At 37.9% G+C, this 14643-nt stretch overlaps 1 protein-coding gene across 2 annotated transcripts; it reads right to left on the bottom strand.

Moving 5' to 3' along the window:
- Positions 1-392: 392 nt before the first annotated feature.
- Positions 393-12081, bottom strand: nrd1b (nardilysin b (N-arginine dibasic convertase)). 2 transcript variants are annotated; one of them, XM_027169872.2, is made up of 31 exons: positions 11929-12081; positions 10801-10996; positions 10480-10720; positions 10102-10183; positions 9322-9475; positions 8903-8976; positions 8637-8732; positions 8390-8512; positions 8188-8245; positions 8001-8074; positions 7811-7880; positions 7569-7646; positions 7342-7462; positions 7188-7246; positions 6484-6538; positions 6274-6378; positions 5979-6102; positions 5286-5372; positions 5072-5191; positions 4901-4952; positions 4484-4634; positions 4180-4307; positions 3551-3713; positions 3380-3411; positions 2881-3019; positions 2450-2497; positions 2275-2327; positions 2080-2163; positions 1679-1886; positions 1330-1419; positions 393-1166 (listed from the first exon to the last, which is right to left on the bottom strand). In XM_027169872.2, exons 2-31 carry the CDS (start codon positions 10992-10994, stop codon positions 939-941), a joined length of 3291 nt encoding a protein of 1096 aa, XP_027025673.2. In that variant the 5' UTR covers positions 10995-10996; positions 11929-12081; the 3' UTR covers positions 393-938. The 2 variants fall into 2 exon arrangements, with proteins under 2 accessions (XP_027025673.2, XP_027025672.2); XM_027169871.2 differs by having other exon boundaries at positions 11844-11937.
- Positions 12082-14643: the final 2562 nt, after the last annotated feature.

Below are 14643 nucleotides of genomic sequence, written 5' to 3'. Positions count from 1 at the left end.
AGGTGAGTAAGTAAGAGTAATTAGTAAGGAGATTATTAAACAGTTTTTCTTTAGATTGACATGTTTTTAATAGATTCACAGCAACTTAAAAGCTTTAAGACACTAAACTTTTCTAGAATGATTAATAAATTGCATGACCAAAGTCTTTAGAAATATAAATATTTAAACAAGAACTTAATTTCTATTCAAATAGAAAATTTACAAATTTTTTTACACTAAATAATGACTGATACATGTATATTAGGATTCTCTTATATACAATAATAAAACTCTTCGATGGAAAATGTTTGCTCTTTTCCCCATTTGCACAATCAAATGAAGGGAATTAAAAATAAATACATAAATAAAACTATGCATGTGGATGTGTTTACAAAAAAACCCAAAACAATATGCTTTGTCCCCAGACACATATTTATTACATATAAACATTTGACAAAGACAGATGATAAAACATGCTATACTGTATATGTTACAGCACTCCATACATTTAAGTGTTGCATTGCAGTCCTACTTGTCACATGCTGCATCATATGACCTATAATGACCTGACATCTTCAAAATCAGAAAAGCTAGAACATGCAGAAAGTAAGCGCCTCTGCATTTGCATGTTCCACCATCCTTACCTTTCATTAGATTTGGTTCATTTGGTTATTATTAATATTGTTATAATAAAAGTCTGCACAAATTTGATAACCTTTCAAAGCAGCTGATGAGGTCTGCATTTTCACAACTATTCAGCCACCTTTTTTCCTTTGTCATGTTTAAATACTGATATGAATCCTCATTACAGTGCAGCACTACTTTATGTTCTTGATCTCTCATCACTTATGCAAAAAAAGGGTTCTTGCTCAGAGAGTTCTTCAAATTCGAGGTAGGTCCTGAAGCAAGTGTATCTACACAGCTGTTCCTGAGTTCCCCTGGTATGAATTTACCCTAATTTAGCTTAGGATTTTGTGGTAAGGATGGAGCATAAGAGAGGAGGTGAATGCACAGATGTTGGTAATCATGGAGGTTCCAGCCAGGACTGGTGAGGCTGGCAGGAAGGTAAGCTTGGACACCTCTCCATACGATGAACACATGTCTGTACTGTCTTCACTCTTTTGCAGCGGGTCAAAGGAGATCTGGTTGTCTCCACTGGTTTTCTCCTCCTGCCCAAAGCCAACCACCTGAGTAAAGTCAGAGGAGGACATGAATTAGTAAAAACACATCAGCACTAGTGTTGGTTTATGTACTACAGACACATGGCTAAGAGACTCACTAGGCATTGATAAGGTAATGATAGAATAAAAACATTAGCACTGGTCTTTGCAGGTGAAGTATTGTACTCACATGTACACTCAGCTTCTTGCTCTCTGTACTTCGGTGCTCTGTATACCAAGACACCAGATCTGCTTTGGTCATCTGCTTCAGAGCCAATATCTATCAGCCCAAGTGACACATAGTATAATATTTTATTTCATTAACTTGGACACACAATATCCTTACCTTTTGTTTTATCATATTCAAAGCAATAACTTGTTGAAACATAAATTTACCTCAAATGTACCAATGCACTATGAAATTTTTGTTGTTCAGTTCTGGACTGGAGCTACTGTACAAGGCTAATTTATCTAACAAGAAAGACTTTAAGTGAATGGACAGATAAAGCACCAGAATGTAAACAACAAGATTTTCTAACCTCTTTGTTGAGTCGGTCAAACAAGTACTGCTGAGTGACCACCTCAAACCAGTTTCTGTCCACCTCCTCACCAAGGTGTGTATCTTCACACTCCTTCAGCTTGATCAGAGCAGTGACTTGTGCCTGAAATGCCTCGTCTGACAGATTGGTCATCTTCTCTTCAAAGTTCACCAAGAACTCTTCGATTTTATGCTCTACAAAGTCAGTGCTGTCAGAGTGACAAAGGCTTAGACAGGCACTCAAACGCAACACAGTCAACTTGCATATCCATACTGAACATAATAATAATGACCTTAAGCTGCAATTTAATAGAGAAAGACTAATAATTCTTCAATTTTAACCCTATAAATATATTATCTTAACCGTGTAACTATGAGCCTGAGTAACATTTAAAAAGTCACCTGAATTTGGTTGCCTGAGTCTCAACAGTTACTGAGAAGCCAAGGATACTGGATGTGTTTCTGCAGGTAGGGTACACCTGATAACTGTGGGATAGAAAAGGAAGAACATCAGTTAGCTTTCATCAGCACTAACCACTCAAGGACACCCAGACTTTTACACTAGTAATTGCAATTAAAAGATAATTCTCAACTAACCCCAAAGTCTCTTTAGTCCTCAGGAAATCAAAACAGGGCTCCTCCATGTGCATCTAACCAACAAAAAAACAAAAAGCATGAGCGTGCACACACACACACACACACACACACACAATAATAATAACACCATCTACCCTTGCTAATGTGGTATATAACGGAGTTGTTTAACTCTTACCACAAGCAGCTCCATCAGCGCATGCTCTCTGAGGCTCTTAATCCCAGACTGGAAACAAAGATATCAGCTCTATCAGATATTAGCTCTCAAAGTGAGATTTAATGAACTGTTCAAACTTAAACAAAATTCTAATTTATTTCATATGTAATTGATCAGCCAAGGTGTTCGATCTCAAAAGTCTGCTTTAACAGTTTTTACTGGATCTACTGGGCTAATGTACCAAGTAAGTCACTTTGACATAAAACATTTTTGCTGAAATATGGACATAAATTTAGATTCATAATGGGCAAGACAAAACTTATGAGACAGATGAGAAAAAAGGAACTGATTCTGTTTTAGGTGAGCAGACATTGGAATTGTAAATCATTACAGTATACAGTCGTATGGAGAAAAGGCAAACAGTGCATTATGTACACAAACACAATAAATACCTGATAATAAACAGTGACTTCAGAGTTGGCATCACCCTTGTTTAGGGACTGAACTTTACACAGGTGATGCTTCTGTGGCAGATCCACCACACGGAATAGAACAGGAGGCTCAGATGGAAGTGGCTGAAACTGGAGCTTCCTGTATGACAAAAGAACACATAAAACATTGAGTAGAGCCTTGAGAGGAAAACACTGCCTGGGTTAAACCAGTAAATAAAAAAACAAGTAAATACAGTCACATTAATGTGCATTCTTTTTGATGTATGATTTAGATCTGTGGTTCTTGTGTTTATATGTAAATCCCTGCTATAAAACAGGGTTCTTTTATTACCGGATGTATTTCAAACCTGTGCAAGAACCCTGTAATACAACTGACTCAGTGTATACAATGGCTGATCGGCTTAAGGATGTATTAACAGGGGAAATCTGAAAACACACGGTGCACAGGGTACACGGAAACCCACTGACCAAAAAGTAGGAATAAAAACCATGCACTTACTCAACAAAATACTGCAGGAAAACTTTGGACTCCTGTGGGAGAAGTGGTATAACAGTTACTAGGATGAGGAGGATGAAGCTGATTTGTGACAATAGTCATCACAAACTACAGAAATGTTTTTCTTCTTTTAGACTCTCCAACATTTATATACTCAAGTTAGATTTGACTCACATCACTTGTAACATTGCCCTGCACAAGTCCTTCCACAAACATTTCTGACTTAAACTTCTTGACAAACTGCATCAGATCTTCCACAGTAAGGTTCTTATTGATGGCCTGGTACTTTTGCATGACAGACCATCGAGAGGGCTCCAGGATCTGCAGGCGCACATCTCTGTGACAAATAAGAATCTAGGTCATCAAATTAAAATAACGACAGTAAAAAAAACAACACCAAATATAATACACAGGGCCACCATGAAGTTGGCCAAGATGGGGATACGTGCAAGGACCCATAGAAAAGAGACAAGGCTGCTCATTTATATAATTCTTTTAGTTCTTTCAGAACAATTAAAGGAAGATTTAAAGCACAAAACAAATAATTCAGATAACCGGCTACAATAACTTTGGTAGTGATGTATAATGACGCTCCAGGAGAAACCATCTAATAGTTTTACATCAACGATGTCGTGTTGACAGCATTATATTTGTTATATTTTACATGCATGTAAAAACTATTCAATAAAACAATAATATCACAAACTTCACATTTGTTTGACTATCTTGAGAGAAACATCCAGGGAATTTCCAGAAGCACAGATTAGAATCAATAGTTTAATCATTGAATAAAGTGGACTGACTTTCCCAGCCTCTCTGGCTTGATGAGGATGTTGAAGTACGTCTTTTTTAACTGCTCTACGAACATGCTGAACACATCAAGAGCTGCAGTGAAGTCTGCCAAGTAGTCTACAATCAGTTTCAGCAGCAGCTATGAAGACACAAAATAACGTACAATGATAAATTGTAGAAACAGAATAAAAATAATTCCAAGTACACAAATATAAATAAGGGGCAGAGTTCAATATCTATTGATTAAGACTAATGAAAGCTAATCACAAACAAATAACCAAATAATAAAATTGGTCTGCCCAGACACATACGTACAGGAAGTTTGTGGTTGAAACCTTTGAGCCGTATGACCAGGCCGTGATCACCTGGAACCAGCTTGTACTCCAACTGGGCCACATCTGCATCATAAGCTGGCTCAGCCAGGTTATGGGCCAGGATGTTCACAAAGATGTCAAACAGAACCAGACTTTATGGGGGAACACAGTAAGAAAGGAAAAGCATAAAATAGAGGGAAAATAAATCCCTTACACATACACACACACACCCACACACAGACACCCATATCCATACACACACACCCATACCCACACACCCATACCCATACACTCATACCCACACACCCATACCCACACACCCATACCCATACACTCATACCCACACACCCATACCCATACACTCATACCCACACCTCTGGGGTCTGTGGCAGTGAACAAGAAGTTAACCAACACTTACTTATCAGGAGACTCTTGGATCAGGGGTGTGAGCAAGTTGAAGCGGATATATGCTGCAGAGGGAGTTATAAAAATATTTAAGAACATCCACAATCATATGATTAATTTACTTCTCTTTTATCACCTGTACCCCATCTTACATACACACACACACACACACACACACCCCTACCTTTTGGTATTTTAAACTTTGTGTCCTTTTTGAACCACAGTTGCCCGTGGCTGCTGTCAACAATCTTGACCGGGAACTCGACGTCAGGACAATCTGAAGTTTTCAGTGTGAAATCCGTGGCTATCACCAGACATACAAATAGAAAATGAGAGAATGTGAACCACATACATTAAACAACAGAAGTGCTTATTATTCAGCAGACACCAGAGCAAACCTATGAACTTGTTCTCATCTGGGAGGTGAAGGGCAAGGTTCAGAGGAAAATCTTTAGACCACAGCTCACTCCATTCAATAGGAATATCTGGAAAGGCAAACCAATATCATTAAGGGTCTTTTAACAATACACAGCTTTCATTTCAGTATAACTGTTATGAGCAAGGTGTGAAATTGGTTCAGAGACTGAGTGGGACATGGATGCTTTGACTACACTAGAAGTTACAGATTCAAAGATTATGTGTCAAAAATGTCCTAAAACGAACATAAGAGGAAAGATCTTCTAAAATAAAATACTGAAATTTTCTGATAAAAAAAAAAGTGTGAACCAACAGACAAGGGTGTGATGAATACATATGCGGTCTGCACTATGCAGAACAAGTTTTTGTAAATTAACAGTTAAAACCCTGTAAATACAGAATGTATTTTTTTAGATTAGAAAACTGAGATTGAATTAATACTGATGGACACGTTGGTCAAAATAACATTTTCATTTCATCTGTCAACGTAATTATTCAATGTTTTATTGGGAAATCAACCTGTATAGACACTCCAACTGCTTTCATTGTTTCCGTTTAAGCCAACTTTTAAGTGCTGAAGCAAAAACTAGTGCTGAAATACATTGGCCTGTCTGGCAACAAGATGACAGTTATAATGTTTATCATATTTTGCAGATCAGCCTAATGGCTCCCACCTTCGATGCTGTACTGAGCGCCAAACCACTTCTCCTTCAGGGGGCACTGTCCCTCGTGTTCCGGGGATAGAAGCAACAGATTTGCTCTCTCTGGTGTAAGCAGTGCCAAGGCATGGGAAATCACCTTCAAACACACACACACACACACACACACACACACACACACACACACACACACACACACACACACACACACACACACACACACACACTTACTCTTCCTCTTTCATCTGTGATGAATTAATAGCTACATTAAAATTCAAGCAGTAATGGAGGAAGTGTATTGTGCACATACCTCTGGATTGTACTCAAACATGAGCTGGTCTCCACAGAGAAAGTCCTCTTTAGCGAAAAGCTGCATGTTCTCACAAATTTTCTCCACAAAGTCAATTGGATCGGTCTGTTAAAAAATAATATGAAAGGTAAAAAAAACAAAAACAAAATAAAAAAAACTAATTTCATTAGTTTAGTCATTAAAACAAATAATAAAATTACGCAATCACACCTGCTCTTGATAATGAAACTCATTGGCGTCTATCTTCTGAATTTCTTCATAAATCCTGGGGCAGAACAACAAGGTAAACAAGAGGTACATTTTCAAGCAGTAATAAATCAAGGTGATGAGTTGTTTTTAAAAGATATTTAGGACTAAATAAGAGTAAGTAAGCTAAGTAGCTAAATAGTCAGTTATTTTAGTCAAACATTTTTATCCACTGCATTTTTTAGCACATAAACAGATTGCAATTTTGAAATTCGTGTACTGATAAAAATATGGAAAACACAATTGACACCGAACTGGCTATACATGGATATCTAAAGCGTATTTGTTTAAGATTTTGTGTTAACTGTAGTGGTTTTAACAGCCCCAGGGCTGCTGTACAATGGCTGATCCGGTACTCTCAGTTCAATTACATAACATGTAAAGAAAGCAATTAGGCATCATGTGATGTGTGTATGAGTAACATTTTTGGCACTTAAGTAAATGTTGTTGTTTTTTTTTTCAAAATTAAAAAAGATTAAACTGCAATTCTTTGTCTTGAATGACATGAAGTGTTTTGAATGCTGTATTCATGCCATACGAATCTCTTCCTCAGAGGATTTTAGCTTGGTGTTTTTTCTCTATAAAATCTACAAAGCACTTGGGAAAGGAACTGGATAAATGTTATCTACTAAATGATATAAATTGCTTGTAACTGTTCCGAGGCTCACCTCTTCTGTGGTCCGAGTTTCTGAAGCATCTTCATGTACTGGAACACCAAATGCACCACCTATGATAAAAATAATAATAATAACTGTTTAAACCATGTGCTCATTTTCTAACTTTCCCCCTTAGTGCATAAAAAGCAGCTCTGAGTTTTCTGACCTGGTAGAAATTCTGGTAACCCTCGTCTGTCAGTGTGATTGATATGCTAAAGATGGAGTAAGTGGCGTTCTGATCAAAACCTGTTTCACTGTTACCACCAAACAGAGCCAGCGCCCAACACCTAAACATGCAAGAGTATTAGGTCAACACGAGAGATCTCTCATTACCATTTAATTTACTTTTTTTAAAAACGGGAAAATGTGGGTGGGTGATAGTACAGAACTTACTTCTTCCTGAGCACAGACAGGATACTGCCAGCACCCTCATGTCCAACCAGCCAGGATAGGTAGTGTAAAGGTTTCACCCTGTTGTTGCACACACAGACATGGACTCAGTCTTTTAATTTTTGGTAAAAAAATTTTCTCTAATTACTGAAACAACTGAGGTACATAAAAACATCCAGCATGTTATGATTTATGCTGACAGCAGTAAATGTAAGAACAGTAAGGTGTCACGTTTAACCTCTAACCTGTAATGCATTCCTTGAGGAGGTAAAGCCCAGCTGATGGTGAGAGCATGGATTTTTCTCACAGGAACCACTGGAAAAGGAAAAACACATTTAGCGATATCGATACAGATTAGCACTATTGTGTGAAGTATTCCTTTAATAACACAAAAACAGTAAACAATTGTTCTTTATAAGAACAAAATGTCAACACCTCTATAAAGCTTGCTGAAATCTGGTGTAGCGAAAGGGTCCTGAAGGTTGGAAAAATCAGGACGTGTCTGACCGCTGAGAGGAACAAGAGAAATAAATAAAAGTTAAAAATAATAGTAATAATACAGACATGTCACAGCATTGTACAGCTTATGAAGATGATTAACAATGCTGTCTAGATCACTTACTTATTTGGGACATTGATAAAAATTTCCCTCACCCACTCCTCTAAAGTGTCCAGTGTCTCTGCAGAGGAAAGGAGTATTGTATTATCAGTGTGCTAACAATTAAATAAAACCTTTTTTGCATGGACAGCATGTACAAGGCTGTTTAAATTGTTTATAAAAATGAGACTAACTTTAACAACCAGAGGTTTGTGAAGTCTGTTACCTCGAGACTGCACAGTGAGGGTCATGTAATGAGCAGAATAGTATCTCTTCCAGAACTCCTGCAAGCGCTCATAAGTATTGATCATCTTCTCCTTTGGTTCGTGCTTCAGAGTTTGAGCGTTTCCTTTAGACAAACAAAATGAACCACTTGAGAGTAAATGTAGTATAGAGATTTTCTATTTATATAATAGGAAAATGCAAACATTGTACAATATTTTAATTATGAAAGCAAGGGAACATGATCTCACCCCAGCAGAATTTGCTCATGGGATGGCTGGGCTTTGCTAGACTTCCAAATAGCATTTCTCTGCGATGAGAATCTGATGGCCTGGCCAACTGGTATTCTGCAGAACCACCGAAAAAACATTTCTCTCTCACACACATACCTGAAACTACAGACTCCACTACAGTGCCTGTGTACAATCCTCCATGCAACTCTTGATCTCCAGATGCTTTTCTGACCCCAGGACCAGTATACTTATTGTAATAATCAGCATGCTGACAATGTACTAACCACTGTCCACTGCTTCCACCTCCCTTTCAATAGCATCTTCTATCATCAGAGGGCAGACGAAGAACTGTGCCCACCTGCAGACACATTCAGTGAGTTCATGTGAGTTTGTAACAAAATCAGGATCTGGTTTGTGTTAGCTAAGATGCTCCATCCATCTATGTTCTATGTAGCGTACACTCAGATGGCTCTATACAAATAATCTAATTTGGTAACAGTACCTGGCTATGCACTTCTGTGCACAGGTTTTCCATGAGAACTATACTAAAACACTGTGCTGGGTAATTGTTTTGTTCAGTCGAAAGTCGACACACAGTGTTCATTTTAATTTACCATTTTAAAAGCGAATATGTGGGAGAAATGTCCCATACGATACACAATGAGATTAAAAGCTATTTTGCATACGAATACATAAAACTCGCCTATCCAGTGCCTCTTTGAAGTACTTCTTCTGAACATCAAACTGGAAGATGGTCCTCTCCAAGTCTGTTGAAGCGTTGTCGCTGCCGCCGTGCTTCTTTAGAAATGCATCAAAGCCATTCTCAGCTGGGTATTTTTCACTGCCCATAAACACCACTGAGAGACAGAGAAAGACAGCACATGCATATGCAGCAATGAAAGCTTTTTGTTAAAGCTGATGTGTTAATAGCAGACTGTCATCAGACAAAACCACCATACAAAGCTCAGACAAATGTAACCTTTCCACTGTGAGCAAAAAGCTGTAATATGGACTACAAATATGTGGGTATGTCCAAGCTAATTGGCCATAAGTTGAGCATTATTATTAATATCAATTCATCACATACAGAGTAACAGGATCGGAACACTTTAGCAGCTACACTACAAAAAAGATAAAGAGAAAAATAGAAAGATAGGCAACACCCCAAGCCATTACTCCATCTCTTCACCATGATCTTTATTCCTGCTCAATCCATAAGACAACTTATTAATAAAAAGGGTGGAATGAAGAGCAGATTGCAAATCCTCGTGGAAGGGCAATCTTTAAGATATGTAAATATTCAGCCAGGTTAGTGTTTATTAAGAGCGCACACAGTGTTTTTTTAAAATAACGTGATGGTACTGTTCAGGAAAATTTGAAAACCATGAACCAGCAGAAGAAAACTAAATAATATAAAAACAGGATGTATGACAGGTATGGTAATAGCTTGCCTGACAAAAAACAAACAAAAACGAAAACTTACTGTGCTCAAGGAAATGGGCAAGACCAGGCAGATCCTCTGGATCACTGAAGCTTCCCACACAGATACAAAGAGCAGCCGCTGACTGAGAAAGTGAAAGTTCATCGTGTCATTAATACATGCTTTAACAATTTATTTTCTGTTATTAAGAATATAGTATAAACTAATGTGGTATTATGATATTCCACAGTATTCACACCAAAAATATCTGTAAGGGAAGGGGGGAAAAATGACACAATTTGAGACATTCACACATCTAGTTATAATGTCAAAATCTTCCTAAACACCCTAACTAAATGTAAACTAAATGTAAACTAAATGTAAACTAAAAATCTGCACTCCAGATGATCAGTGAAATGCAGATTAATAAAGGTTCATTACCTGCTTCTCTGATGTGCCTTTCTTTATCTTTTTCTTGTCATCACCATTAGAGTCATTATTTTCTCCATCATCATCGCTGTCCTGCTCAGAACCGCCATCTTCCTCCTCCTCCTCGTCACTGTCATCCTCCTTCCCGTTGTCATCACCACCATCATCTGAGTGCTCTGACTTACACTTGCAGGCTTCCTGACCTTGATCTGAGATGAGCAGTGCTTTCAAACCGTTGCTCAACTCAATGTACCTGAAATTTTGATAAGGAAGTTGAATGTTGCAATATGGACGTGCATCAAACAAATCAGCAGCTAAGAGGCCCCATATTACCTGTATTTCTTTGGGTCACTTGGCGATTTAATTATCTGCAAGTCCTCAAGATCTTTCTCTGCGTTCTCTACAGGTGCTCCAGAAACCAAAGCAGATCTCGGTTCGGTCTGATGCTGTGGTGGAAGCTCACCACTCTCAGGCCCGAGCTCTTGGAGAGTCCCACAGGAAGTTTTTGACTTGTTTTTCTGAGGCATTTCTAGAACAAATCCAACTCAGTGATTACACAACCCATCAAAGTGCAATAAAAACACAATGGTCCACATATCTAAGAATTATTATTTATTTTTATTTTTTTTTACCAGTTTTCTAAATTTCTACCCTACATTGAGTCAGGTTTTAATTTCTTAGCTTGTGCCAAAGGCTGCATTTGAAACCAGAGCTTCACTATGAACTGCACTAGTTTTGTAGTGTAATTTGTAGTAATGTCTAAATGTATAGAATATACAGTACATTAATGAACATTTACAGTGCAAAGTAAAAAGTCACCATCGCATGCACACAAAACCCATAATGCACAATCTCAGACATGTACACACTTTTCATAATAAAAGACGCATTAAACCAACATATTTAATACTTTCAAATAATGACTAAGAATTTAATAACCCAAGTAAACAGACTTATTCAAACGCCCCTGGTATAAACAAACGCACCGGTATAAACGCCACCGGTATAAACGCCCCTGGTATAAACAAACGCACCGGTATAAACGCCACCGGTATAAACGCCCCTGGTATAAACAAACGCACCGGTATAAACGCACCGGTACAAACACACTAGTATAAAAACACTAGTATAAAAACACTAGTATAAAAACACTAGTATAAACACACACTAGTATAAACACACACTAGTATAAACACACACTAGTATAAACACACCGGTATACGGTATATACGCACCGGTATAAACACACCGGTATAAACACACTGTCATTCACAACAAACACCGTTAACTAGCTGCTTTAGCTTATTTAAAGTGTCACACAAGAAGATATTCACTCTAACACGGCTGAGAATATATGTCTCTAATGTAGTACATACTCATCTTACAGGAAAAACCATGATGAATATTCAACAACTATAGAATATAAGAATTTGTTAAAGAGTCAATATGCGCGTCATTTACCGGTACAGAGCAAGGAAGCTTTCCGGGTTCTTCTTTTCTCGTCTTATTGTGGACCGCGTCAGAAATATCAACAAACCCAAACGTAGGTACACTACATAGGGCAGATAAGTAACAGACTCTCTTACATGTGCTCTATCTTCCAGTAGGGATGCGTTTAGTATTGAGACCTGCCCCTAGCTCTAGTATGGAACAATCTGATTGGTGAATAGATTTGGACACAAAAACAAGCGATATTAAGATTGGTTTAGCTGGCAAGTGCGGCTGTAGCGAGAGCTTTTTGATGAGCATTTTAATGTCAATATGGACACGATTCATAGATTGAATTGTTTGGACGTATATTAGGTTTTCTCTCGTATGACAGCCTAACTTGTGGTGAAATAAGCAACACATATTTTAATGCATAATATGGGGAGGCTGCAAAGCATTCCTATTAGCACTTGCACTACAGCAGCTGTAAACTATGGAATAAAATCACTGTCAATAATAATCGTACGTAATTCAAAGCATTTGTGTGTAAATTTTAATTTTGCGGAGTTGGATCCCAAAATCTACGGCCACGACAGTTTACAGATACGAGATTTTGCGTGTTTGTTCAAATACAACTCCAAAATGTACGACTATGACAGTTTACACACACAACGCTTGTTTTCACAACACCTCTTTTTCACACACGAAAACGGTCTGCGAAACAACTGTCAAAAATACGTCATCACGTTCACAGGCATTACTATCCGAGGGAAGATGAATCGATTCTACGAAGTGCGCATGCGCCCCGCCCTCTTTTAAACCACTGGCGGCGAAATGGCGGATCAGCAGCCAAGCGCTCACTCATCGTCAGTGTTGTATAAAGTATTAAGAAAGCAATACTTGAGTAAAAGTACAAGTATCATACTAGAAAAAGACTTTAGTGGAAGTGAAAGTCACCTTTTAGAATACTACTCAAGTAAAAGTCTTAAAGCAAGGGCGTCGATCTGGGTAGGGACGGGTCCCTAACAATATCCAGGGAACACTCAATTGTCCCTGGCAATAATTCGACCAAGCCTATATATATTTATACATAACCACTGATATCCGTCTGTGTCTTGTGCTTTTTTTTTACTTATTTCATTTAACATTTATCCAGGAATCATTTAATAAGATGAAAATATTTTACTACGGCGTTCTGTAAATAATAGCGCAACTAGTGGAACACAAACAGTTAACAGATTTACCCCTGCAATGAACCCCGTCTCTGTAACTTACCTCTCTAAAAGGATTGGCCTTTGCCTTTTTTTCCTGCCTCTCTAACCCGTCGCTGTTTGATTGGCTTTGTCTTTCTCGCTAATGTGTTGGGGTCGGCTGCAGTTATATTCCGTTGTATGAAGCAATATGCAACGTGATTATGCAGGTTACCGGTATGTGAGGAAGAAAGTATTCTCATAACAACAGTTTTATGCACAAAACACGGGGAATGTTGTCTCCACCAATGTCAAATAAATTATGTCCCCACCAATGTCAAAATTAAACTTACGCCATTGTCTTAAAGTATCTGATATTTACTGTACTTAAGTATCAAAAGTCATTTTCTGATATTTAATGTACTTAACTATTTGAAGTAAAAGTAAAAAGTAAAATTTCAGTGATTTTCAGTAGGTATAAGAGCAGGGGCGGTTCTAGGGTTTCATCTTTAGGGGTTTTATCCCTCAGTGAGAATTTAAAACAAGAAGAGTTTTATATTATATATTATATGACTACATAGTAAGCCAAAAGTTATGGTATTATTAAATGGCAAAAGTGGACACCAAAATTTTATACATGATGTAATGATGCCAGTTTTGAATCAGATCAGTTCATGTATGTATGCATTCTCTACAAACAGTGTGTCCAATGAATGACGTCATTAATAAACTAATATTCACAAAGACCAAATCAATAAATGTTATTTTTATTTAGTATTGTATGGATTGTGTGCATTAATATTTTGTTTGTGCTACAACTCTGGTAATAAGAATAGTGAAATTTCACTGCTTTTGGTTGCCGTATTTGCAGCTTTCCGATTAACGTTATAGATAAACGCCTCCAGCGCTGACTGCGCGTGCACGCTGCGCGTACCTGTGCTTCTCCGTACAGCGTGCGGAGCGTAATGCAATCTAGGAGCAGTGATTCACCAAACCTCCCTTATTACAGTCACACACATTTCTTCTGATTTTATTTTGTAGTAACGAGTAACGAAGATGCTTATAACAGAGTAAAAGTATACATTTTATCTAGGAAATGTAGTGGAGTAAAAGTGAAAGTTGACAAATATAATTAGCGAAGTAAAGTACAGATACGTGACATTTCTACTTAAGTACAGTAACAAAGTATTTTTACTCCGTTACATTACAACACTGCTCATGATGAGTGAGCGCTTGGCTGCTGATCCGCCATTTCGGCGCCAGTGGTTTAAAAGAGGGCGGGGCGCATGCGCACTTCGTGGAATCGATTCATCTTCCCTCGGATAGTAATGCCTGTGAACGTGATGACGTATTTTTGACAGTTGTTTCGCAGACCGTTTTCGTGTGTGAAAAAGAGGTGTTGTGAAAACAAGCGTTGTGTGTGTAAACTGTCATAGTCGTACATTTTGGGGTTGTATTTGAACAAACACGCAAAATCTTGTATCTGTAAACTGTCGTGGCCGTAGGTTTTGGGATCCAACTCCGCAAAATTAAAATTTACACACAAATATGCTTTGAA

This window comes from Tachysurus fulvidraco, chromosome 2, assembly GCF_022655615.1.
Source record: "Tachysurus fulvidraco isolate hzauxx_2018 chromosome 2, HZAU_PFXX_2.0, whole genome shotgun sequence".
In the NCBI taxonomy this organism is placed as follows: domain Eukaryota; kingdom Metazoa; phylum Chordata; class Actinopteri; order Siluriformes; family Bagridae; genus Tachysurus; species Tachysurus fulvidraco.
This window is presented reverse-complemented; position numbering and strand designations above follow the sequence as displayed.

Excerpts from the sequence above, each read along its gene's own strand:
- nrd1b (XM_027169871.2), bottom strand. Across the intron at positions 8,246-8,389 it reads CCTCACTGTGCAGTCTCGAG|AGACACTGGACACTTTAGAG; the intron begins GTAACAGACTTC and ends TTTCCTCTGCAG. Across the intron at positions 7,463-7,568 it reads CTGTCTGTGCTCAGGAAGAA|GTGTTGGGCGCTGGCTCTGT; the intron begins GTAAGTTCTGTA and ends TTGCATGTTTAG.